The sequence below is a fragment of the Marmota monax genome, unplaced genomic scaffold (assembly GCF_021218885.2).
Source record: "Marmota monax isolate L192 unplaced genomic scaffold, Marmota_monax_Labrador192_F-V1.1 WCK01_AAM20220418_F8-fsc00013, whole genome shotgun sequence".
In the NCBI taxonomy this organism is placed as follows: Eukaryota; Metazoa; Chordata; class Mammalia; order Rodentia; family Sciuridae; genus Marmota; species Marmota monax.
In genome coordinates, this window is record NW_026692202.1 from 10,523,114 (window position 1) to 10,550,781 (window position 27,668).

Below are 27,668 nucleotides of genomic sequence, written 5' to 3' on the forward strand. Positions count from 1 at the left end.
TCTGGTGTTTATTTCCTCACAATATTTATCCTGAAGCCTTTCACATGATAGCTCCTCAATATAAGTCTGTTGAGTTAAATTTCTAGATGAAAAGGAAAGGTAAAATATAATGTTTATAAGGTTTATTATATACATATAGTATTTATAAGGTTTATTATATACATTATATATCATAATAAGATTCGTAAGTTTACAATCTTAATTTTAGATGGCTTTACTTAAGTCAAGGCATGTATGTATATGTGTGTGTGTGTGTGTACTCATACACATTTACATATGATAAAAATTGAGATCTTGTTTCCTACAGTGTTTCCATAAATTATTATTCCCACTATTTGGGCTTAACTTTGTTATAAATTCAGAAACGTCTTTAAGGGACAACCTGGGAGAACCAAGGAATTTTAGAGAGGTCACAATACACACCTAATGTTTAACCCAGATAGCTGGTGGAGGGTTCCACTGATTATTCAATTCTGATTAAGAATTAACAAACCCTTCTAACAGCCAAATGTGAAAATTTGAACATCAAATGTGATAGAAAATATAAGAAAAGGAAGAAGAAAATATTAATAGTTTAACATAGTTTTTTACATTTAAAAATAAGTTAGCAGTTTGCTATTTCAAAATATTTGCTCGATATATTGAATAGCTTCTACTTAGGGAGTGAGATAAACTACATAAAATAATTGTTAATAACAAGTATGCATGAATGAATTATATCTTACTAACAATATGATATACATCTTCCATTCAAAGATATTAATATCAGTCCTTTCATTATGCAAGAATTTTTCCAGCTACAGCATTCCAATTAACATAACCATCTATTTCCATATGAACAGGGGTCTATGCTAATTTTACACTAATTCCTAAAATGAATAATTGAGATATTGGATGCAATGCCTCAAAAAACTGAATCTTGTTTTGGTGCTTAAAGTAACAAGCCCTGAGCCATGAGTTAATCAAGAAAACTATACATAGGTCTTCATTAGCATATCAAGAATCAGCCCACCCATAACAGAATCACTGAACAGGCACATTTAATGGTTCAAAATTCAATCACACTTGACTTAGTCTGAAAATATCAGTGTCTTAATAATTCCTTGTGTTTATATAGACTAGAGCTTGTCCTGTTGAGAGAACACAGTTCTTTTGCATATTTTCTTTGATTAACCACATTTAAGAGCAGCTGCCATTATCTACACTTGACAAAATATCAAAAAGGTGAAGTAACACAGCCAAGGTCACACTACCCGAAAAACATCTACATCAACTCTGAACATTCTGACTGCAGTTAGCACTCTCCTGAATCCAGAAATACACAGGACATTTCCATACTTGGATACATCCAAGTTATTGTAAGGTCCCAATGATGCTGTCACCAACCTCTGCTTCCCTCCCAGTGCTACATGAAATGAATGAGAAAGGATGGAATATGAAGGAGGTGACATCTTCCAGGAGTCTAGGGTCCCCAATTCAGGAAAAGGATATAGATGGAAACCTGAGCTACATCTATGTGTCCAAATATCGTAAGTAGCTTGGTCATAGACATTTTATAGAATGGATTAAGGATTGTTATAACCTGGTAATTCATGACCATGGAATCAGGTACAAAACATCCAGTGGTAATGCAAGCTTTGCTGGAAATATTGGAGGGCAAAGGTTGCCAGCGATATGGTTCTGTGAAGCCCTAGGTGATGGTTAATAATGAGACAAGGGGTAGAGGGAATTTAAAGGTTAAATGAATTTGGAAGGATCATCCTCAGCTCTTAACATGACCCTAATTTTTCCTCAGTAGGTAGTGGATACTGTTGCTGAAAGCTTGGTCCTTGTCCAAGATGCTAATCTAATAATGAGGACACGGTTTTGAGAAAAAAGAAAAAGAAGGTTTATTGCTTTGCTAGCAAAGGAGAAACACAGGGGACTCCTGTCCCAAAGGCAGGGGGCTTTTAAAGAGGTGACTCAAAGGCTACATTCCAGTGTTCTCTGGAGTTGTAATTCACTTGTTAATTTGGGAGGTAGTCATTACTGAGATCTTTCAATACCCTCCCCAAAGTTTGGATTACTTCATTCCTATGGTGAGTGTGTACTCAAAGACAAATAACTCTGCCTAGGATGGGGAAGAAAGGTAACCCTGTTTCCCCTGAGATTAGGGAGGGGGAGAGATTAGGGAAGAGCAGGAAAAGAGGAAGAGAAAGAAACATGTCCATTTTAAAAATAAGTTGCTGTGGCAGAGCAGTAAGGATTATATTCAAAGCATAAAGTGAACACTGTTAGAGTTCCAGATAATAAAAAGGAAAGGAAAGAAAAGAAAAACATGGAGTAGAAGTTAGCATTGGTATTAGATCTGGGTTGGAAAATTAAGGCATATCTGCCAGCATTCCTCTGCTTTATGGCACTTGAAATTGACCCCATTTGTCATCTTGGAGTAGATGCCTTTTAGGACTCTTCTAATTACATCATTACCCTTCACTTCTTAAGTGCTTCTGAAAATTATAGAACAGTAAAATTTCTTTTCCAGATGCTATATTTCAGTTAGTTCCCCTCCCTGAGTGTACAGAAATATGGTTGTTTTTCTAAACAGACAACTTAAAGCAAGTAAAGTAGTGCAACATATCATATCAGCAGCAACAGGTAAGAAAGCAAGATGCCCCCTGCTTAGATATGTAAACAGCAAAGCTTACAGAGAATGTGAAGTGACTGATTGAACATGTTTCCAGAAGATGAAGCTGCATTTCCTGAAGAAAACAAGGTGGAGGAAACTTTGCCCATAAATCAGCAATTACTGGTAGTTAGTCAATATCACAGGTTTGATAAAGTGCCAGAACTCACTAAAGGTATGAGAACATTAAGTCTTTGGTCACAAAGTCATAGCAAGTCCTTGCTCAGATTTACTTTGGAACTGTCTGGACTTGGAGTTGTTGTTGCTATGAATAACAAATCTGATGTTTTTCTTATGCCCTCATTTCTAAGGCATTGTGCTACAGTTATATGTGGTAAAGACAAAGGTAGGCCAGATTGGAACAGCAGGAGATGTGATGATACAAAAGTTAAATTGGTCAAGCTTACATATTCATTGACATGCCAAAATTCTATCCCCCAAATTCTAAGACTGACTACTGGATTCCTAAATTGCTTGCAAGATAGGTCAGCTATAGTCCTCTGAGATTAAAGGGATGCCTACTTGTGCATCCCATCACCTCATAGGTTTTTACTTTGCATTTGCCTTTATAGAAAAATGAAAATAGAATATGGATTACCTCTCACCATTCCCAAGAAATCCAAAACTATCTAAAGGAGTCAACAATAACTGTTTAACAAGAGTCCACCCATTGTCTTTCTTGAGTCTCCAGTTGAAGTTCAGGTGTTACTTTGTGAAACTACTGGCTCATAGCAGGTCGTCATAGTTTAGATATAGTATTCTGTAAGTTAAGTGGATTTAAGCTTTCTACTCAGGATGTAGTTCAGAATTTGGTCACATCTGCATCCCTGAGAGTTTGTTATAAATGCAGAACTCAGGCCCCACCCATAATCAAAATCTTCATTTTAACATGATCCTCAGAAGATTCATAAGCCCATGAAAATTTGAGAAGTGTTGGCCTATATGACAACTGGTATTTGTCAGGCATTTCATATTAAAGAATGCTTGCTTAGATTCCTATCCATACTTGAAAGCACAGACATAGAATTGTGTTAGTCAGATATTTTGCTCACTTTGATAAATACCTGAGGAAACCAACTTAGAAGAGATTTATTTTGGCTTGTGGCTTCAGAGGTTTCAGTTCATGGTTGGCAAACTCCATTGCTTTGGGACTGAGATAAAGCAGAAGATCATGGGGAAGGGCATGGCAGAGGAAAGCAGCTCAGCTCATGGCAGCCAGGAAAGAGGGAGGGGCCCGGGGGCCCAGAGGAAGTAGGGAAGAAGGGGTGGCCATAGATAAGATTTAGTCTCCAGGGCATACCCCCAGTAACCTACTTCCTCCAACCCTGCCCCAGTAGTTCATCCAGTTATCAATAGATTAATCCACTGATGAGGTCAGAGCCTCCTGTTCCCAAAAGCTCCACTTCTAAACATCTTTGGGAACCAAGGCTTCAATACATGAGTCTTTGAAAGACACTTCATATCCAAAGCATGACAAAAATAGACTACAAATAATTTGTTTTTGAGGTCCTACTAGTAAGAATTTATTCACTAGTAAGAAGTAAATGAACATAAATTCTTACTAGTAATAAACTACTAATATTATGATTACCAAAAATGAACCCCACCACTCATCAAAGTGTGACCTTCAAAGAAAGTAGTTGAAAAATCTATTATTCTGTATTTTAAGTACTTGTGTTGGTTGTTTTGTTATGCCAGATTCCTGGGACCCCAATAGACCTCCAGGAGCCGAATCCGATGCAAGCACTCTCAAGAGTCTTTATTGCAAGCTCAAGCCTGGACTCACAACCGTTCCCAACGCAGCGGTCCCAGGGAGTGAGTCCTGGTCCTTTGTTCAGTGAGATTTTATAGGTTTTGGGGGGGGATACTCTATGCGTCACAACATCACACAGCAAATCATTCCATACCGCGGGAAAATCAAACAACAACTCTTAACATTGGAAAATCAAACAACAACTCTTAACATTGATTAGCACATTCACTGGCGGGAACAAGTTGGGTAGGGGTGATTGGCTAGTACAAGAGGGGGGTTCGTTTGAACTGATTGGTTTAGGCCACGAGGGGTGTACGTGCTAAACTACATGGTTTCCCAACATGTTATCAACCACCATAAACTACTTGGGGGTCATCTGGCATTCCAGGTATTTTCCCTGTCTCATGCTGATTGGAGGTTGCTAGGGGGTTGCCATGGGTCCTCACCTAGCCTGAGTCAGGGACACCTGGCAGACCTCTCCTGTTATTTACAGACAAACAACTCAGCAGGGTGGGTATGTACTTATGAGTGCTCTGTGGGTTTTTCCAAGGACAAGGGTCACACCCCCTTCCTTAGGACAGGCCTTGAGGTAGAAGCTGCTGTTATTTATTTATTTTTAAAAATTGAGTCACATTAGTTTCTCAGTCTAAAGAGGTATTTGCATTAAGGGTAATTCTAGATGCTCTAAAGGCTATGGAAATATATTTGTAATTAAGGAAATAGGACATGCATAAATGAAATTAGCTTCAGATTTTTTTTATCTTATAAAATGGCTCAACACTATATGAATGGCAATCTACTTAGTAAATAGTAAATAAAGTGCTTGGTTCTATAATGGATCGATCCCAACAGACCATTGTTAAATCTCATCTGGCTCACCTTCAAGTTGTCTGTGCTGTCCTGGCAGTAGCAGGCATCCCCAGAGGCAGGAGACCAGGAGGCAGGTGGAAGTGGGAATGCTGCCCACAGCTCTTCCTGGCTTCTCAACTTCTTAGTGGCATGTTCCGTTAGTCATTTGATTTAGAAGAAAAACCTCCTACTCTAAAGCTATCAAATCTCTCAATATCAAAATCCAAAATGATAAGAAAAAAACAAGAGAACAGTGTGTAAAATATGGAGGTTTATCCTTGGTAACATTTTGGTAAGCCCATTGAAAAGGTTAAGTCAATTTCTCCTCAAACTTCTGAAAACCTCCTACCAATTTTTAACTGGGAAAAAGGAAAGCTTATTTTAAAACTCATTTTTATTTCTTTTTCAATGACTTTGAAATAAAGAATTTTTTTTTCAAACATGGCACTGAAGAATCTATCCAAGAAACCCCAAATAGTTTCAGTATCACAAGGATGATATTTAAAGATGTTCTTTTAGGGTCTTATCAGATTATAAAAAAATTGTCCTTTCACAAACTTCAAAAGAGTTATAGGGCTGCTGGATGAAGAAAATCCATCATTGAAGGATACTGGGTTTAGCAGAAACTTTATAATAAAGTTTCACCAATTATTGTAAAGATTTCATTTTAAATTACACTTAATAAATTATTATTAAATCATTCATATTTACCATGCAAGTTATATTACTTATATTAAGGGTATAGAAAAATATTTATGGCTCAATGACAAAAACAGGAGAAACTTCTTCATGTTTGAAAGTAGATGGTAACCCAGAGAATAATTTTATTCAGTATTTTTTTTTAAATACACAAGCTGTGTTATCACAGGGAAGGGCCATGGTTGTGCAAAGGTACAGATAAATGAACACTGAAAGTTTATCTATACAATCCAGTCTCCTCAAATCTTCTACTGTGAACAAAATAGTTGCAGGAAGTTGAAATCTTGAAGTATATGGCACATTCAGATTTAAACTCTCAGATAACCCCTTATCACTTTTGATTTACCTGTATGAACAGAAAATTTTCATATTCCTGTGGTGTCACAGTTTCAGAGTTCTCAGTGCTTGGTTGGCCAACTCTATAGCTCTAGGTCTGAGATGAGGCAGAACATTATGGCAGAAGGGCATAGTAGAAGAAAGCAGCTCAGAACATAGCAACAGGAAGCAGAGAGAACTCTGCTCCCCAGGCACAAAATATAAACCTCACAGGCACACCCCCTGTGAATTAGTTCTTCCTACCCAGTTAACATCAGTGGATTAAACTACTGATTAGGTTAAAGCCCTCATAACCTAATCATTTAGCCTCTGACCATTCTTACATTGTCTTGCACATGAACTTATTGGGGAGACAACCCTTACCGACCCATAACTTATGGATGCCATGTCATTCTGTAAATAGACCCAGAGACTTGCCTAATATTAATGTAGACACACAGGGACTCTTTTAAAAGTATATTCACTTAAAGAAAGGAAAAAGGAGGAAGGAGGAGGAGTGTAACCTCTATTGGTCTTACCCGAATTCCTAGCTATCAGCTTTATTTTCCTGGCTGTAGGTTCTGCTCACCCTGATACCATAGGAGTGAAGTTATCTCAGAAGATGATCTAGTTTGTCCTCTACCTCCATGTGATATTTCTCCCATATTATCTCCAACCACTGACAAACTTCATTAATGCTCAATTTTTAAGGATATAATGCAAGCCACAGAAAAAGAAAGTACAAGTTAAAATGGTACAAAAAAATCTGAACAGATTATGTTTTTATTTTTTAAATATACATCAAGATATTCTTTGTAGGTCTGTGTAAATGCAGTTCTAAGTTTTGTCAAATTATTATAGGCCATCCCATTGATTTAATCAGTATTCACTTTTTTAAATTATTAGAAAATTTTCATTGAAAGCTAAAAGTTAGGAGGAGTACATACTAAAGTCTTGGCTTTACAAGCAACTTGCTATAAATCTTTGGGTAGGTCATCCATTCTTTTTAGACTTTTCTCTTCTTTGGTGACAATTAAAAGGGTTAGAGTAGAATGAACTTGAATGTTCTATGCTGACATTTTGTCCTCAGTTATGGATTTTCAACTAATATTTTTCAATTAATATTATAATAAATATTAATAAAAACAGTATGCAAAATTCATTTGCATACTATTGTATCACTCACAAAGTGATTTTACATATATGACCTGTTTTAAATCTCTCCAGTGTCTGTGAATTAGGCACATTTCATAGGGGTGCAAATAAGTTCAGAGAAAGTTGTTAGTTATCCAAGATCACAGGGTTACTAAGAAGGCAGGACTGGATAGACAGGTCTTCCTGCTTCCAAGTTCAACTTTTCCATCAACTGTATTCAATTACTTCAAGGTTATGGAAATAGAAGAGCATGCTTAATTGTTTTTTTTTTTTAACATTTAGAATAAAAAAAATGTAATGTAGAAAAGAACATTGAACACTCTGTTTTTGAGTAAAGTGTATGACACATGAATTATATATCATGAAGTTTTTTTTTTTTTTGCATGCTTAGTTTTTAATGAATTGTAAAGTAATCTGTTATCATAAAACAAAACTCTGATTTAAAGTTGGGAGAACTAGGTTTCATTGAAAGCTCTAACACAGATTTGGGGAATTTGTTAACATTTTCAGCCTCGGTTTCCTCATTTGTTAAAAAAAAAGAAGTTTGGGCTTCATGAGTTTTGAACTTTCTTCTTGCTTAAAATTCTGGTTTTTCTATTCATTGGCTTTGACCATTTTTAGATTAATGTTGTGAAATATTAATATTAAAATGCAAACTTTTAGGGTCTATAAGAGTTTTTAAATAAACTAGATATCTAGTTTTTAGATAAACTAGATGATTATTTCCACTTGCTATTATTCATGCTTTTTGGCTACTGGCATATTAAAAACTTGGAACTGATATCATTGATCTTACTGACCGAACTCCACTTTCTAACAAACTAGTTAGTTTAAAAAATCATGGGGTGGTTCATGATTTTGGGCTGAATTGTGTATAAAATGTATTTTCTGAAAGGTCTTTTCTAGAGAAAACTTACTTGGGAACTAATGCTAGAGAACCAAAGGGTTACTGTAAAGACATTTTCAGCTCTCTTTGCATATATATATATATATATATATATATATATATATATATATATATATATATATATATACACACACACATATATATATATATGAATGATATGGAGTTTTATTGTCATGCATGCTCACAATTCAGAAAGTTTATGGTTGATAAACATCTCATTTTAAATAAAGAAAAATCACATGAAAATACAATGGTCAGTGTTTCAAGAGTTTGGGACAAAGAAGAGTTTTGAACCTGCTGCTTCTTTGGCTGCCTCCCCACTTGAGTAGAACATTGTAACTTTTGAAGCCAACATAGAATGGATCATAACTAGCTTGCTGAGCTGGTGACTTTATGCACAATTAAGCCTTGTTGAGACTTTCTTTATTTGTAATAGTGCTGTTACAGCGTGGGATGCTATTCAGCTCCAAACAACATTCCATTTAATAACGAAGCAATAGTTCAGCCACTAAATCAGGACCATCACTAACTGATAAACATCATCCTCCCTTTTTTTTTTCTTTTTGACCTCGCTTGGCTCTTCTGCCTAGCAAAGTAAGTATGGCCACGGCTTGAGATGAGAAAGTTGGAGGAAGGGTCAACTGAACAATAATGATCAAAATTACATCTAGTTACAGAAATGGCACTTCCTCTTAGGCTTTTCTTTTCTTTAAATTTGAAGTTATCTACTTTCCGAGCAGTAATTTAAATGCCATTGAAAACAAGACTATACAAGGCCCTTGGTTTGATCCCTAGTACAAAAAACAAGCAAACAAAACAAAACAACAATAAAAACTGGACAAACAAAACAAAACAAAACAAAACACAGCATTAACTACCACATCTCTTAGACACTGAGGAGATCAAAACCCAGAAGGCCATGTAAAATATATACACCAAAAAGATATGAACGAGAATATTAATAGTATTTTTTTTGCAATAATCAAAAGTAAAAACAGTTAAATGTCCATCAAGAATAGAATAAATAAATGAACTCTAGTATATTTATTTACTAAAAACTCAAGCTAGAAAAAAAGAAAGAAACTTCATAGAAACCACACATAAAAGCCCACAAAAATAAAGGTAAACAAATCATTGATTAGAAAGGCAGAACCAAACCAAAACTAAAAACTCAGATATAACTAGCTTCTGAACACTAGTAAATTATCAAGTTTTTGATGTGATTGGTGAGTACACAAATGCATTCACTTTTCGTCAAACTCTACATATTTTGTGCCATTTTCTGAATAAATTTTACACATTAATAAAAAAATTATTTAGAAATTATGTTAGAAATGAGAAACTGCCACGGTTAAACAGGACTTGAGTGCCTTAATAGCCATCAATTCAATTAAGACTCATCAGCAAGTATGAAAGGGTCAGTATTAATATTATTAACTTATTAATACATTAACTTATTATTTTAATTCAGTTTTTGTTTTAGAGCAGATTTAGGTTTACAGAAAAGTTGCAGTGACAGAGTGTTCCCATATACTGCTCATCCACTTTCTCCTATTGTTAAGGAGGTAGAATGCCCTTCTCAAAACACCATATCGGAGTGCATGTTATCGACTTACTACTGATTGTCTTAACCTTTGTCTGATCAAGGTTATGTTTATCAGGCTCCTGAAATAAAACTATTTTTCTCTCCTTTCCAATATTGAATTTTTAGAAAGAAAGTCATTCAGTGCTGGTCACACTCAAGGATGAGGGTTATGGATTAAACTTCAATTCCTTTTTAAAAATTTCATTTTCGTAAACAATTTACACTACATATCATATATTGGGTCAGCTCATTTACATAATTTATAAGTAAATATCCTTACTATTTTGCCTTTTTACAAGCAATTAGACAGCAAATAATGTGTGATTCAACATATTGTTACAAACTTTCCATTTTAACGGAAACTTTGTAACAAGATAAATATATCCAAGCTAAAGAAAGGGTCATACTGTAACTAATGAAAATAAATGAAAATGACTAAAAGAGAAGGTGAGAGCATCTTCTTTATCAGGGGTAATGGTTATGGGCTAATCTATTTTAAGATGGAAATGGGCCTGCATTAAGGATTTGAATCTGGGGCTGAAGAGGTTTGGTGAATTATGCCTTTAGAACACTTATGATGCATAGTCTACTTTTCCTCTGTGGACGGGTCTCACGCATAGCTATGCATCACCTTAGCCACCAACTCTGGGTTGAAGAAGCCCTAGCAGAACTTCTACACGGGCTGTTATTTGGAAGGCATTATTCCACCAGAGGATTTGTAGCCAGCGTACCTGGACCATTTCTATGGCACTAGTCCGCTAGGAAGCCAGCAAGAAGCTCCTCCCCGCGGCGTAGAAAAGGGGGTTGCGGAAGTCTGCGAGCCCCTCCGTCCCGAGCTGCGCTCGCCCGGCCCCCAAGCCCCGCCCCACTTCGTCTCTGGGCCCCGCCCAGAGCCCCGCTCCTCCTCCAGCCCCGCCCCTCCCCGGCCTCCCTGTCTTCCTTCCGGGTCGCGCTGGGCCGGGCTTGCCGCGGTAGTGCCGCAGCGCGAGACTCTGGGATCGGCCTCGCGCCCAGGCCTTCCCGCGCCTCCTGGTCCAGGGTGAAGCCCTCGGCGCGTGCCACTCCCGGACCCTGCAGGGTACGGCCCTTCCTTTACTTCTCCCTCATGCGGGTCTCCGTCTTCCTTCGTCGCTGGGGCGGGGCCGGGCGGCGAGCTGTTTGGAGGGAGCGTGGGCGTGAGGCTGAGGCCCCCACCACTCGCGCCTCCGCCTCCTGCTGTGCGGCGTTTGTGGGGCTTGCTGGGACCTTTGAACTCTGCTTAGGTGCCAAGGGCGCAGCTTCCCTGCACCAGTGTCCCTGCAGGGCTTGAGTCGTAGCACTACGCAGAGTTGTTGACACCGGGGAGTCTGCGGGCTGCCCACACCTGCCGCTCCTTCCTGACCTGGTCTTCAGCCTGAGCCACTTGCCTGCTAAAGAAAACTTGTTGCTGGTGTACCTGCTGCCATTATTTCCCTGTGACATCTGATGGTTTCTGCCCATGCCTTTCTTCTGGACTGCCGCAGGATGACTGGTTGCAACCTCGTTTCCGAGTTTGGGGGTGCTCCTAGAATCTGATGATGACCATCCACTTGTCCTTGTGCACATGTTTGCAGTGTGGGTCGTTTTGTATTTCCTTGGCCCAAAAGCTCATTGCCACAAAGACTCCCCACCACCCCCAAGTTACTTGGAAAGAAGTTAAGATGATATAAACTTGTGGCCAGGTAGTTGCATTGATAGTTGATACTGTGTCCGGCTTTGTGCCCTGGAGGTCTCACTACTTCACCAGGTGTGGGTTTTTTGCTTGTGTCTGTCTCAAGATACAAGCTGACTTTTCTGCTTTCTGCATTCAGTCCTAGGTTTCTTAAGTTCAGAATATGGGTACCTTTTTCTCGTCAAACTCACCTCATGCTGTTGGTTGAATACAGGGGCCTTTTGCCAGTTACCTCAAGGCACCTTTATCAGATATTAAGTTCTTGAGGGAAAGTAAAGTTTTCTCTCTAGTGGCAGTGTGCATCACCCCATAGTAGGCACTGAATTGGATTGAATTGGATTCATTTAATACTTTCAATACCAACTTTTACTTGTCACCTGCTGTCGCAAATTTTGGGTTTTCTGAACCCTGCATTTTCATATCCTTCCTTTTGTTACTGACTTGAAAATCAGAGAGTTCAGCTGAGTATAAGGTGGTTAATTTCTTTTGCTTATGCCATGATACAGTTAAAAAAAAAAAAACAACAATGTTAACAGATTATCTTTCACTTCTGTGTGTGTGGTCATCTAACAAAAACTGCCCTTTCTTTTTCTGTGTTAGTATCATTGTCTTACTCTTATAATTTTGGTGTAGTGTACAATTGCCATTTAACTTCATGAATTTAACTTTGGTGTCCTCTTAGGCCTCTTATCATCTAAATTTATATGAATATCCTCTTCTTTTTTCTTCTAGTACTCTTGTTGATTTTATTTATATATAAGGTAGGAAGCAAGACTACACCTTTTTTGTTGCTGTTAACCAGTGATGACAACATCATTTGTTGAATTCTCTTTTTCCCTTCTGATAAGTACTCTGTATATATCGCTAACTCCTGTGTATTCTTGGGACTCTTTCTGAACTGTTCAGCAGTGATTCTGACTTTCTGTGATGATGCCACACTACTCTTGTTACTCTAACTTTGCAATATGTTCTGATTTCTAGTAATTTGAACAATGTATATTGTACACATTCCTAAATATTTTGGGAATGAACTCATTTAGTTGGGACAAGTTAAGTCCCCTTCTTTACATCTTATGCCCCCTAAGTTTCTTGCCTATGTTGGAATTTAATATTTTTGGTTTGCCTTTACCACAATCAGTTGAATTAGTAATGCTTGTTAAACAAATCCCTTCTGTTGCTCACTCAGTATTCACTATGTAGAGTTGCTCCCTAGAGTTGTACATAAGAGAAGCAGCCTGATTAAAAATGTGCAAATCTTTTGACTTTGCTTTTTTGTTTTTAGTACCTGTGATATGTCTCTTTGTCAGTTACAAAACAGGACATTCTATACCTGTTTTCAGTATCACTTCTGTAAGTGATCCCTCAGCCTTGTGTCCATTTTTATATTACCATCTCAACTGGATATCCCAAAATAATACATTTTCAAGTGTTGCTTATTAATAAATACTTAAAAACTCTATTAGGTCATAAATAAATATGTATGTTCTCTTTAAAAATTAAGCAGTACATATAATAGCCAAAGGAAAATGTGATAGTGTTCTGTGCCCACCTGTCCAATAACCGTGTTCCACAAAAGTCATCACTGTTTAATAATTTATTCTTACATTCCAGATTTTAAAATGAGTATAATCTACATTTGTTTCATAGTTGGCAGTCTATTCTGTGTAATTTTTCTGCAAGTTTTAGTTAGTCATAGTTGAGGAACATCTTTTTGTGTCAGTTCATGTAACATATTGTCCTTTTTTTGTGATACTGTAGGTTAAACTCAGGAATGCTCTACATCTGAGCTACATTCATAGGTCTTTAAAAAAAATTTTTTTTTTCCAGACAGGATCTTGCTAAGTTGCCCAGGTTGGCCTCAAGCTTGTGATTCTCCTGCCTTACCTTCCTGAGTAGTTGGGATTATAGGCATGTGCCACCATGCTTGGTTCAACGATATCTTGTTCTCTAAAAAAGTCTTTTTGGCATTTAATTGTAGGAATAATCCAAAATTTATTGAACCAATCCTCTGTTGATATTTAGACTAGTATAAATTTATATTGTGTTTATAATATAAACAAAATTACAGGATCATTTTGTATGTGCAGTAGTTTCCCCTTCAGTTTTCTTTTCTTTTTTTTTTTTTTAAATATTTTTATTTTTTAGTTCTCGGCGGACACAACTTCTTTGTTTGTGTGTGGTATGGAGGATTGAACCCGGGCTGCATGCATGCCAGGTGAGCGCGCTACCGCTTGAGCCACATTCCCAGCCCCAGTTTTATTTTCTAATGGTTTCAGTTACCTACAGTCCAGCCTTAGTCAGAAATTATTAAATGGAAAATTCTAGAACTAAACAATTCATAAGTTTTAAATTGTACACTATTCTAAGTAGCATGATGAACTCTTATGCTTACTCCATGAATCATATCTTTGTCCAGCACATCCTTGCTGTATCCACCATCCACTTGTTAGTCACTTGGTAGCATCATGATTATTAGATCAACTGCATAGTTTTGCCATTCTTGTTCAAGTAACCCTTTTATGTATGTATGTATGTATGTATGTATGTATATATGTATGTGTGTTACTAATGGCTCCAAAACTCAGTAGTAGTGATGCTGGGAATTCAGATATGCCAAGAGAAGGTATCAAGTGCTTCCTTTAAGTGAAAAGGTCAAAATTTGTCATAGATATGTGTACATGAGAAGAACAAGTATATACATGTGTTCCCTGCTATTTGCGGTTTCAGGCATCCACTGAGATCTTGAAACTTATTCCTTAAGGTGAGGGAACTACAGTATATGTTTGCACATTCATTTTCTTTAGTGCAAATGCTTAAATTGCTGGGTCAAAGACTATATATTTTTTTAAAATCTCAGAGATTCTGCCATAGTGCTCTTCAAAAAGGTTGTTAAGAGTAGACATGTACAGTTTATAAAAATGCTCCTTTTGCCATCATATATCATTGCTAAGAATGGCCAAGAGTCTGCAATTGTATCCAGCTTGCAAGCTAAGAGTTTGCTGGCAGAAGACATGAGTCTTCTGGGTCAGAGACAAAGAACACAGCAGTAATGGCAGCCAGAGCATATCATCTTGTGCTGAGTCCTGGTGCCCCAGTTTCTACAGGATGATGTGACAAAGGCCAGATAACACTAGCACATGCCGCAGGTTTCCTCCTGAGTTTAGAGAATCTGAATTTTTCATAGTGGAGTACAAGTAAACATGCCTGATTTTTGCCTTAGAGGGAAACATCATTTTTCTGTATAGTAAACTTACCCACTGCTCAAGAGGAAGACCTCTTTTTATATCCCAAGGCTGTTTGCTATATAAATGGTATAGAAAAGATAATCTGAAATTAAGATGATCAGTGCCTCTGTTAAGACATGTAGAAACTGATATTTCTGTAAAGTATTATCTCATATAACAGTTACTATCAAGATGAAGTGGTCATTTGCATTTCTTTGCTTAATGATGGGGTTGAATATCTATCTGTATGTTTACTGGCCATTTGTATTTTTTGTTCTTGCATGATCATATCCTTCTTTTATTTTATGTTGAATTTCTCTTTTATTGATTTATAATAGCTCTTACATATTGTGACTATTATTTACTTGGTAAATCATTTATTAGTATTTTTTCATATTTTTTAAATAATGTGGTTATTGGGAATTGTTGCTACATATAAATCTTTAGATTGTTTGTTTTTGTTAGAACTCAACAAACTGTACTCTTGAAATATATGTTTTTTTGGAATGCAGTTATGTTCTGAAGTAAGTTTTAATAGTATTACACCATTTTAGGTAATTACTCTTTTAGCTATAATGGCTATCCATGACAGACTTAAAATATTGTGTTTTGAGTTTTTGTTAGTCAGGATAACTGTAAATCCTCTATATTTTTGTTAGGTAAAATGTTCTCTTGTTTTAGTATGTAAAAAATGTACAAAAATATTTAGATAGTATTTGGCTAAAGCAAATTCATATAATTAGTATGCTTTTTAACAGAGATATCATTTTTTCCTCTTCAACCAGATATGATTCATTTAAAATGCTTTAGAAAAACATATAGTATGTATTTATGAAAGATTTAAGGTTCTTTTGAATTCACCAGTCTCCTCATTCCTATAGTTTATTCTTATCTATTATGAAAAAATTAAGAAAGGGTAAGATGTAGTTAATATACCATAATAGTATGTGTATCTAAGACACCTTGTAACTAGAAACATATCCTTCCTTGTCACAGTGTGAGATAGTATTTAGGTGGGAAGTGTGTTTCCAGATCCATTATGTCAGAAAATCACCATTCCACTAATCCTATAATCTGCTTTTTTTTAAAATCATTGATTTCTCTAATTCTTTTTTCTGCTTTTCTTGCTACTAAAGATTGATGATGAATATTTCAGAAGTTTTAAATATGCTTGTTAAAGAAACTCTAGGACAGAGGAGAGAGAACAGTTTCTGCAGTACTCACTGTTGCCAATATCTAGTTAAATGGAGTCTAAATCCTGACTTTGTTTTCTGATAAATCATTTCTAGTCTGACTTTGTACACTTCTCTTGCTTAGTCCCTGCCATTTTCATCAACACAGAAAAAATTTCTGAAGAAGTTAACCATGTTCCAGATTTTTTGTGTCACCTCCTTACATTTTTGAGGGTTACATTGATCCCTGAAGTGAAAGACGTATTGTTTCCTTCTGCCCTTAGGCTTTTTATCCTAGTTGGTTCCTCTGCCTTCTCCCTCTACCTTCAGATGCCTGGAATTTCAAGAAGCTTTGAAGCTGATTAGGAATGTTTAGTCTCCATGTTGATCTACTTAGTTCATTTAGAAACTCCACCTGTTTATTCTGTATTGGGGCCTTGTGTCAGTTAACATTCCAGCACTATAACTTTGGACCTGTAAACGTGAGGATGGATTTATTTTGGCTCACAGTTTCAGAGGTTTCAAGACATGGTCACTTGGCACTATTGTGACACAGTCCATCGTGCCAGGAAAGTGTGGCTGAGGAGGCCTGGTCACATCATGGCATCCAGGGAGCAAAAAGAGAAAGGGGCAGTATCTGCTTCAAGGCCCTCCCAATAACCTAACCATCTCCCAGTAGGCCACACCTCTTAAAGGTTCTACCACTTCCCAGGAGCACCAGAGGCTGCAACGAAGACTTTAACACCTGGGCTGTTGGGGGACACTTATCCAAATCATAGCAAGCCTTGTTGATTAAAACACTAATCATAATAAAAATGTTTTAACTGAAGATGAATTTACTTAGAGGAAAAGAGAGGTACATAAAATCTTAAGATGCTCTCCCTAGTAGTTTCTGTACTGGGCTGATAATTTCTCAATATGTTAGTTTTAAGCATATGGTGCATTTGGAATGTAAGTAATTATGTTGAAGGCAAAGTGATACTTTTGCTAACATTCAGCATGTGCTCCCCCACAGCATGTCTAATACTAGATCAATATTAAACCTGTCTTTTTACCCTTGCTGTTATATTCTCGTCTCTGTCAGTCTGTCTTTTCTCTTAGCTCTTAGGTTATCTCTTTTTTTAAGAACTTCTTTTTTATCCATAGTTTTTCCAGTTCTCTATAATCAACCTATGGTCTTAACATAGATTTGGAATTTTTAAGAAATCATCATATTTGAGAAAATAGCTTTCTTTTCCCTCTCCAATCATCTCTTTCATGAATCTTTCTTTAATTTCAATCAGAGTTTCTTTGTGGCCGGAGTCAAGTCTCTTTTATGTATTCAGAGGCTGCTTTTATACTAACGGAAGTTATACTTTTTAATATTTTCTTTGAACAGTAAAATTTCAATATGTATACTATTCCTTCTTGGATGGCTTCAAAGACATTCACACATTTGATTCTTAACCATTGTGTTTCAGTTTTTATTATCCATTTTCATCCTCTTTTTCTCTGTACCAAGATAGGGAACTTTTTTTTTTTTTTCACATGTATCTTACTTATAGAGTCACTGGTTTCATTTCTGTGTTTATTTTAAATGTGTTTATTTTAATTCTTTCATGCCACCTCTCTGCCAATTTTTGTAGAACAAGAAATGGTTATTGAGCCTAAATTGGCATGCTTTAGGCCTTAAGGATATAGTTATAATTAAGGTACATTCTTCAAACTTGAGGAATTCATAGTCTGTTGGGGTAGAAAAATATATCAGCAGATAAGAAATAGCAGATAATATGTGACGTGTAAGTGCAAATGAAAGATGAGTGGTGGGTAAATTCTGAACTTGACCTTGAAGGATGGGTGATAAGGTGTCAAAGCGGAGGAGGAGGGAGGGTATTCCATCTAAACTCATTGAAGACTCAACACTGCTGAGCCATCAAAGCCCAAGTGCTGTTGAGGGCATTGTGGAGGTTCTGGGGGTCTATAGCAAAGGTTGTGGGCATGTGAAGTGAAGAGGAAAGAGGGAAGATAGGTACAAAGGTAGGTGGACCTTTCTTATATATCATATTATTAAAAAGTCAACTTTCTTTAAATGGTATATCCGTGTATTTGAGAAAAATGAGGAGAAAAGACCCATGAAGGAATCTTAGAAGAAGTTACCAGAGAGGCAGAAAGGGGTATGAGTATGTTATTTTCTATAGAAGACTAAAGGGGGCAAGCCAGGAAAGAGGGCTGACATGATGGTTGGATCAAATTAAAATATAGTTTGGTGAGTGCTACTTCAAATTCACATATAATTTCACTCTTTTGATTGACATATTCCTTTATTCACCTGCTTTTGATTTCTAGATTTATCCAAAAATATCCTTTCTGTAGAATAGGATCTCTTGACCAGTTTCAGTAGGATTGAAAAATGATAAGCATTAGGTTTGGACTTTTTTTTTCTTGATTTATTACCACACTATACATTCTGTTGCATTTTAGTACTGTGCTACAAAGCTGTCTAAATCCTCCTTTTGGGGGGTGAGGGGGGTACCAGGGATTGAACTCTGGAGCACTCAACCACTGAGTTACATCCCCAGCCAATTTTGTACTTTATTAGAGACAGAGTCTCACTGAGTTGCTTAGCACCTTGGCTTTGCTGAAGCTGGCTTTGAACTCGAAATCCTCTTGTCTCAGCCTCCCAAACTGCTGGGATTACAGACGTGCACCACCGTGCCTAGCTAAATCCTCCTTTTTTCTATCACTTCACTGACTTGTCTCTATGGATTATTTTACAAGTAAATTTTGTGTTTTGATCCCTTTATTATGTTATATTGCCTATGCTATATTGTTTGCCACTTTCATCTTTTTTCCATATCTTTTCACTTCAAGTTGAGAATCTTCCTTTGAGTTTTAAACTTGTTTTCCAGGTTCTTTCATCACAGAATCAACCTAGTCTTTGTGTTGTTCTAGCTCTAGATCAGTTTATTGTCTCTTTTTTGTTTATTTCATGAAAAGTCCTCTTCTTTCCTCCTTTTCCCTCTGTCAAAGCACAAACCGTCTTCTCTGCAGTTCCTGCCATCCTGCTTCTCTCCGCCTCATCGACTCCCCATCTCACTTCAAATCTCAGTAGTAAACATATGTTCTCCCTTGTCTGTACCTCTTAATTTCTCTTTTCCACTGTTATTGCTTTCTCTGTAATTGTATTATTTAACTTTGTTAAGCATCTTATAAAATGAAAGATGTGTTTGAAAATAAAGTTGTATTATAATAACATTATGTCATATAAAGCAAGTTGTTTCCCAAGGAATAAGAAAGTCTCAAGATACAAATTAAAATGGCTGTTGTTTTGTATTCCTTGATTATGCTAGTATAAAAGTTTGGTGTGTTTGGAGAATTTCTCAGCTTATATTCATTGTTAGTAAGTGATTGATTGGATAAAGCCTTCTTGAAACTTGGAAAATAATATTTTTTGTGTCATAAGAGTCTCTAAAATTGAAGTAGCTTTTTGAATGGACTAGAAAAGAGAATGACTCCCAAAACGTAGATTTTATAATCATTCTTTTGGAAAATTTAGTTTTCCAGGTTAATATTTATTTATTTGCACCATAAGGGAAAAATCATTTTGTCTTTGTATCTCATTCTCATAAAAAATAGAATTATTATATCTTTTGCACTTGTTTCATTGCCCACTGGTATATTCATCAATTATCACAAATTGTCTCCATTTCTTGGCAGAAAGTCCATATAGTACATGGACAATTTGGACTTCTGCTTTGGTCATTGTTACTCATGTGAATCCTGAGACAATGATTCTATTCCCCTTTTCAGCTTCATTTCCCAGAGAAAAGTAGAGAAAGCTACCTTTCTTTCTCCATATGTCTTTCCCTACCCCTAAAACACTTTTATGTGTCATCTTAGCATAATGAAAAGAAGTTTAGAATTGGTGAAGGGTGTTAGAGAGTTTGCATAATTTCTCTTTTTTGTTTCTTTGCCTTGTTTACTTTCAAAAAACAGGATTTAACTTCTATAACATTATCTAAGTAGCATTGATAAAAAAGGATAAAAGAATACCTTTTTAGTGTACTGTACATTACTTTTTCTTTCAAAAATTTCTTTTATTACTTTTAGCTTATTTCACAAAAAAATAACTAAGGATCATTATTAAGCGTTGTAAAAAAAACAAATCGTCCATTTTATATTTCTGTACTGAAGAAGCTTGACTGTTTAGTATATATTTATAGTTTATAATTCACTTTTTAATATATTGCTTCCATGAAATTTTATTGAACTTTAATAGGTTTAAAATAGTACTGCCAAGGCTAAAATTTAGCTCAATGATAGGGTGCTTGCTTAGCATGCGCAAGATCCTAGGTTTGATCCCCAGCACTGCAAAACATTTTTTAAAATAAAAAAATAAAAATAAATAGTAATGTTTTCCATGTGACAGTCTTGCTGATTTTGATATTCTATAATCTTTAATAGTAAAATCTCACCAAGAAATAGTCATAAAACTTATGACTTGGTAGGGTAACCAAAATTTGACAAATTTGTCTCAATCTTTTTGTTAAGAATGATTGTGAAAGTTCACATGAAGGGTGATATCTTACTTTGCAGATAATTCTTAGATTTTATAAACTGTTTCACTGATAAACACAGGTTTTTAAAGGAAATTGGAAGGAGTTTAGTTGTGAAGTTAGAAGAGATGTCCAAAGGTCATATAGTCAATTCCTTGAGGATGTCTAGGTTGACCAAAACATCATTGTGTGGCACACGACTATATTTTAATAAATGCTTTGCTATTCTTTTTCAGAAAAAGTTTTGTTCTAGTTGTTCTAATGTATTTCTTGTTCTTGGAATCTTTATTGAGTCTGGCCCTCATTACGGTTAATTTTCATAGGGTCCTAAAATAATTTACTGTGATGCATTTTTGGTAAGGTATTGGTTTGTTCTGTGCAGAAACATCCTTGCCTAGAGATTTCACGTTTGTGCCTATCAGGTCCTAAAGTTCTACTAGTTTGAGACCATTTTTTCTTTTTCTGGATAGGGGGTGGGTTGGGATTTTTAAATCACGAAGGTAGTGTGAATTTAGGCCCACACTATGCTTGCACCTGCCTAATAGTGTTCTGATTTCCCATGATGACTTCTCCATTTCTTCAGTCAATGCCATGCATACTTGAGCTTCCCTCAGTAAATGTATCTTCAAGTCTTGGTTTTAGGGTGATCCTTTCTGAGTTTTAGCTTCATGAGGTCCTTCCATGCTTCACTATGTCTGCATGGGTGTTAGAAAGTTCCCTTACAACCATGATGACCAGTAGCTGATTCTATGAGTAATATTATCTTCATCCCTTTGATGTTCCTCTTCATTTCTCACAATTTTGTATTCTTTTTGTTTGATTTTCTGCACTTATTTGAAGCCAAGCCCTTTATTTACTGTTTCATTGATTATATTTCGTCAAGCATCTCAGTGTTTAGACCTTATTGGAATTGAGAGACAGAGGGATACCATTGCATAATTTTAAGTTATTTTAGGCTCATAATGTTTTTTGTTTGCTCATCACTTTGCTATCAACAGTGTCAAACATTTTGTGTCTCCTGTGTACTGAATACATTAAGATATGAAAATCTTCAACTTTCTTCCTTCAAGAGGCTTACTCCTAATATAGACCTTAGTAGAGCTAGGTCTGATACAAATGAAGTGCCAGAGAGTAAAACTGCTAATGTAGAATAAAATGATTGGAAAAGAAACAATAGTACAGTTAAAATCTTAGAGTAAAACATGAACGGTGATTAGAACTTGACTGGGTTTTCTAGGTTAGATAAAAAGAGATCTGTCTACCTTGAGGAGAGCCTTGAAACACCAAAAAGAAATTAGATTGTATCTTGTATGTCAGAAAAAGCCATTGATTTTTGAGTGGGAGGGACATTTAATGAAATTAATGTTTTTCAGTCTTAGTGCTAAAGTTTGGAAGGTTAACACATTGCTTTATTAAAGAAATTGGTATATTCATCTTCCTTTACTTAGGAGAAATTAAATTCAAGACTTACAGGTACCAGAATAAGTGTTTGATTTTCTGTTTATATTGACAAGAGATTGCCTACTCAGTGAGGAACATGGACCAGGTGTATGTTATAAATTATAAGTAGAACTGGCTGGAAACTAGAGTATTCACTGGGGAACTGCTAGCCTTTCAAGGTCTTCTGAATTGTTAAAGGTTATAAACTAAACATTGTTTTTTTGTTTGTTTGTTTGGGTTTTTTTTTGTATTGGGGATTCAATCCAGGAATGCTTTACCTTAACTACATCACCAGTATTTTTCACTTTTTATTTTGAGACAGGCCTTACTAAGTTACTGAGAATCTTTCCATTTTGCTAAGGCTACCCTTGAACTTCTAATCCTCTTTCCCCAGTTTCCTGAGTTGCTGGGATTACAGGCATGTGCCACCCTCTGGGCTAAACTAGACCAAGTTTTTAAAAACACTGTTTGGCCCCAGTAAAATATTTCTGCTCACATAGTTTGAAGCAAAACTATGAGTTTGCAATCTCTGTATAGATAGGGTTTATTATTATACTTTCATTATAGTCTGTTTTAAAATGTAAAAAAACAAACAAATAAACAAACAAAAAACCCAAAGAAAAGAAAAAGACTCTAATTCAAAATTGTCCACAGTGTTTAGGAAAATGTACTCTGTTTCATTTGAAAGACTTGTGTCTTAATAAGTAGCTACTTGTTTATAGTAATACTCTTTTTGGGATATTTGACTTCCTGATTTGGAAATAAAAATGTTTTCCAAAACTCTTATCTTACAGGTAAAATAATGTCACATTTTAGCATTTGTACCTGAAGGCAGCAAGCAGATTTCAGGCCACATGGATGAATGCCAGCTTCTACATTTCCCGTGTGTATCCTGTGACCATTCTATCTGGGGTGAGTGATTTCTAAGAGTAGCTGGCAACAAACCAGATGCTAGACAGCCAAGGACTGCCCTAACAAATAATGCTAAGAGTTATAAATTAAACACTGTCTGGTGATCTGTGATGTGTAAGGCAGTTAATTTAGTTGGTCTGAATTAACTGTCAGCTCCAAAAACTATATTCCCATAATGTGAAATCTGTACTAAGCATGTTTGGAAGAGAATAATAATTAGCAACAGGGAATCCTTTGTAAAAATGTGAAATTATGGCAGAGCCTAAGATTGAATTTATAGCTGTATTTTAGTGGTGTGCCACATATTACAAATAATTTTTAAAGCTCTAGGACTTGGTATTTCTTGAACAGTTGTTATTATTTTATATAAAATTGGGCTTTTAGATTATACATCTTCCATTGCCTTATAACATCAGTTTTGCTTTCCATTTAGCATAATATAAGATAAATTTATAATATTTAAGTTTCTAAGAAATACCGGAGATTCACAGTTTTTGTTTAAAACTTATTTTTCAAAGTTTCATTCTGGGAAACTTCATTAGGGTAAAGCCTGCTAACTTCTCCATGCATTTTTCCACTTATTTAAATTATTTTACTTCACCAAGCCATTCATTTTTTAGAACATCCTTCAAAGAGTTCTTGCGTCTTACTGAGGACACCTGACCTTTTGAAGCTTCATAATTCACATCTAGATGTCACCGGTCTTTCCCATGTTAACAGTTCTGACTATGTTTTATTATATGTGCCTTCGGCGCCGAGCCAGGACAGCTACAAGAGGAGAAATGATGAACAGCCATAGAACTATAGAATCAAACAGCCGGACTTCCCCTCTCAATGCAGAGGTGGTCCAATATGCCAAAGAAGTAGTGGATTTCAGTTCCCATTATGGAAGCGAGAATAGTATGTCCTATACCATGTGGAATTTGGCAGGTGTACCAAATGTATTCCCAAGTTCTGGTGACTTTACTCAGACTGCTGTGTTTCGAACTTATGGAACGTGGTGGGATCAGTGTCCTAGTGCTTCCTTGCCATTCAAGAGGACACCGCATAATTTTCAGAGCCAAGACTATGTGGAACTTACATTTGAACAACAGGTATATCCTACAGCTGTTCATGTTCTGGAAACCTATCATCCTGGAGCAGTCATCAGAATTTTGGCTTGTTCTGCAAATCCATATTCTCCAAGTCCCCCAGCTGAAGTAAGGTAAATCTCAGTTTCAATGACCTAAGTTATATGGTTCAAGGATGTCTTTTCCACTGAAAGTATTATCTTAAGCAATTTGAACAAATCTAATTTTGAAAATTGTCCTGAATTTCCTGTGGGGAAGAGTGATCATGCTTGTGAAGATTTAATGCATGTTTTCTAAGTACCTCACATAATAATATTCATAGATTGTGACATTTGCATGACACAGAATTTATAAATGAAAAGCACAATTTGAACTAATAGTGATGTGGTATGGACCAATCTGAGAAGTTAGTAGAAAATATTACTTCTAAAATATTTCCAAACTCGCATTATGTTACTGCTTTTAATTACCGTGAACAACTCAAAATAGACCTAAGGAGTGATGCTTTAAAGGATATCTTTAGGAGATTAGCTTTGATTTAGGTAGATGCATTTGTAACATGCATCTTGATTTAAAAGTAAGTGTTGCTTTAAGAAATTCTTGAATTTTCTTTACAATCCTATTTACATCATTAATTTGCATAGCAGCTCCTCTCATTTTTATGGTTCATCCTTCTTATTTTTAAAAATATAATTATTTGACTAGATGAAATAATCACATAGGTTAATAACCTAGAAAGTACATAATGTGGCCTTCCACATATCCTGTTCTCCATGTGCTCAGGACTCACCCCTTCCTAAAGAAACCACTTTTATCACCTCTCTTTGTATCTTTTCAGAGTTTCTTTGTGCAGATATAAGCAAAAACAAATATATTTTTATTTTCTTTATTCACAAAAATAAGCATACTATTTATATTTTTTGTACCTTATTTGTTTCACTAAGTAGTATATATTGATTAGAGAGACCTTCCTCATTCTTTCCTGTAACAGGAAGTAGTGCATAATATATAGGTACTCCAGTTTATTAACTTGTCAATAATTAATGGGCACTTAGTTGTTTCCAATATTTTATAATTGTAAAAATTAACTCAGGGAATAACAAAACCATAAGTCACTTTAGCTGTGTGCATGTATATCTATCTGTGGGATGAGTTTCCTGAAAGAGTTGCTTGGCCAAAGAGATACACATTTGTAATTTTGAAATACAGTAACAGATTTCCCTCCAAAGGGTTTGTACTTGTTTATATTCTCATTGGCAGTGTGTGAATGTGCATGCGTTGTCGCATTGTCAAACTTCACCCACAGAGTGTGTTGATAAATCTCATTATTCTTGAAACTTAATAGATTAGAAATTGTATTTCATGTCAATTGTGAAAATCCTTATATTATCTCTGAGGTTAAATATCTTTTCATATGTTTAAGAGCCATTTATATTTGCTTTCTTTCAAACTATCGGATCATGTAATTTGTTCATTTTTCTATTACTTGTGATCTTACCAGTTTTTAGATCTTTATATAATTTTTAATTCACTCACTCATTAATTTAGTGTCTACCATGTGCTAAGCATTGTTTCAGATATTGAGGATAAATCAGTGAACAGAGTACAAAATAAACACAAATTCCTGCCCCTAGGAGAATATTCTAGCCTGAGAATAGTTCATGGGCACCTATTAAATGTAGAACCCTAGCTGTTACCAAATAGGAGGAGTGGGGCAAGGGTCAGTTTCTACCCTGTGACATGCTGCTCCCTTGGTATCTCTCCTCAATTCTAAGGGAATACCTTCACAGCCTCCTAATAAACAAGTACAGAGTCTCAACTCAGGTTGGAGACTGCTGGTATAATCTTTACTTGTTCTTTTCAGGTATACTTTGATAATTCATTGTGTACAGTATAATTTATAAGTTATTAAAAAAGAAACACAGACTGGGCACAGTGTAAGTGCCTGTAATTCTAGCAGTTTTAGAGACTGAGGCAACAGGATTCCAAATTCAAGGCCAGCCTTGGCAACTTAGCAAGTCCCTGTCATAAAAAGTCTCTGTGTTCAATCCCCACTACCCACCCCACTACACATGCATATACATTCACAAAGAAGAAAGAAAGAAAAGACAGAAATTGACATCTTCCAATGTACATTTTTTTTCCTAAAAGGAAATTAAGTAGAAATTTGGACCAGTTATTTTCTTATGTGAGAATTGTTTTATTAGGACTTTGTCATTCTTATAGAGTTATCCACATTTCTTTCTAAAAAGCTGAACAAATTTGGGGATAAGATCTATGAAACATGTAGTGTGTTTTCTTCAATTCAAAACAATGCCTGCCGAGTTGAATATAAGTCACAGTTTTGGGTTCTTGAAAGTTATAGTTCACATTTGTGATGAAAGTTAGAACTTTATTTACAGATGTGTTTCTGATTTTCTTTATTGATATTTAGCTCCATTCCTCAGAAAATACCATTAAATTTTGAGAGAAAAGGAATCTGACCAATATATATTATTGCAGTATAAGAATATGCATTTTTAAATTTTACTAATTATGAAATCAATAAATGTTTCATTATAAAAAATGTTAGAAAATACAAAAAAAGAATATATACATGGAAAAATATCTATAATTCTTTTGCCCAGATTTAGTGACATTTTGGTGAATTTCTTTAGACTGTGACAAACATTCATTGAATGCCCTCTCTGCCAGTTCAGTGCTGAGAACAAAACAGAGCCAGACAAAGGTGGCTCTTGTTATCTGGGCTCAGAGGCCTGCTTGCAAGAGGACCATGGGATCATAGGGAACGTGTTGGCAGAGGGGAGAACCTAACCTATGTGCTTCAGAAAAGGCTTCTCTGAGGAAGTGAATTCACTGAGAATGAGGATCAAGAGAGGTTCCACTGTGGCTTAGAAAGGTGGAGAGAGAGAGAGAGCACATTGAAGGTGAAATCATGGTATTTGAAGAAGCGAGAAAAGTCCAACAAAAGTGTAAAGAATAAGCTATGGGGGTCTGTAAGCATGAGATAGATATTAAGATCTATACTAGTGGTTTCCCAGAAGCTAATCTTGAGGTTTCTGTTTCTGCGCAGATGTTTATTATAGAAGTGCTGTAGGGGAAACCAGTAAGGAAAGGAGAAAGCATAGTACAGAAGGGGAAGTCAGGAAGGATGCAATTTTAGATGAATTTTCGGTCTCCTGCACCAGTCCATCTGCATCAGTCAATCTTTGGCATGGGCTGGAGCGATGAACAAATGCTGAATAAGCAGACATTTAAAAGACATATGAAATACTAACATCATTTATCATCACAATCCTTTTCATAAAAGAAACCTTAGTATATACCAAGAAATCAGTACAATCAGATCTTGAAAAAAGAACAGTTAGCGATTTTACAAGAATATTTGTGCTTGCATGCATGTATGCTTGTTTGTATATATCAGTATACTTTCCCTTTTCACATTTTTTAAAATATTTTTTAGTTGTAGTTGAACACAATACCTTTATTTTATTTATTTATTTTTATGGGGTACTGAGGATCGAACCAGCACATGTCACATGCCTAGGCGAGAGAGAGCTACTGCAGAGCCACAATCCCAGCCCTCTCCCTTTTAACATTTATTCATAAAAAACTCCATCATGCAATACTGCATAGAAACTATTGGACTGTGTTTCCTATCACATTAATTGAGCACACAATTTTATCCCTAAGGAGTTAG

The 27,668-nt window shown here is 35.9% G+C and overlaps 1 protein-coding gene across 5 annotated transcripts in view; it reads left to right on the forward strand.

Annotated features, from left to right (window-relative positions):
• Positions 1-10,869: 10,869 nt before the first annotated feature.
• Fbxl4 (F-box and leucine rich repeat protein 4) overlaps positions 10,870-27,668 on the forward strand; it is a 97,564-nt gene continuing 80,765 nt past the window's right edge. For 3 of the 5 annotated variants that reach the window (XM_058575518.1, XM_046431086.2, XM_058575523.1), the window contains exons 1-3: positions 10,870-11,003; positions 22,781-22,898; positions 23,519-24,102. In XM_058575518.1, the coding sequence (XP_058431501.1) occupies positions 23,591-24,102 (512 nt within the window). In that variant the 5' untranslated portion in view covers positions 10,870-11,003; positions 22,781-22,898; positions 23,519-23,590. Of the gene's footprint in view, positions 11,004-22,780; positions 22,899-23,503; positions 24,103-27,668 lie in introns of all 5 variants that reach the window. The other 2 variants (XM_046431095.2, XM_046431110.2) reach the window with 2 other exon arrangements.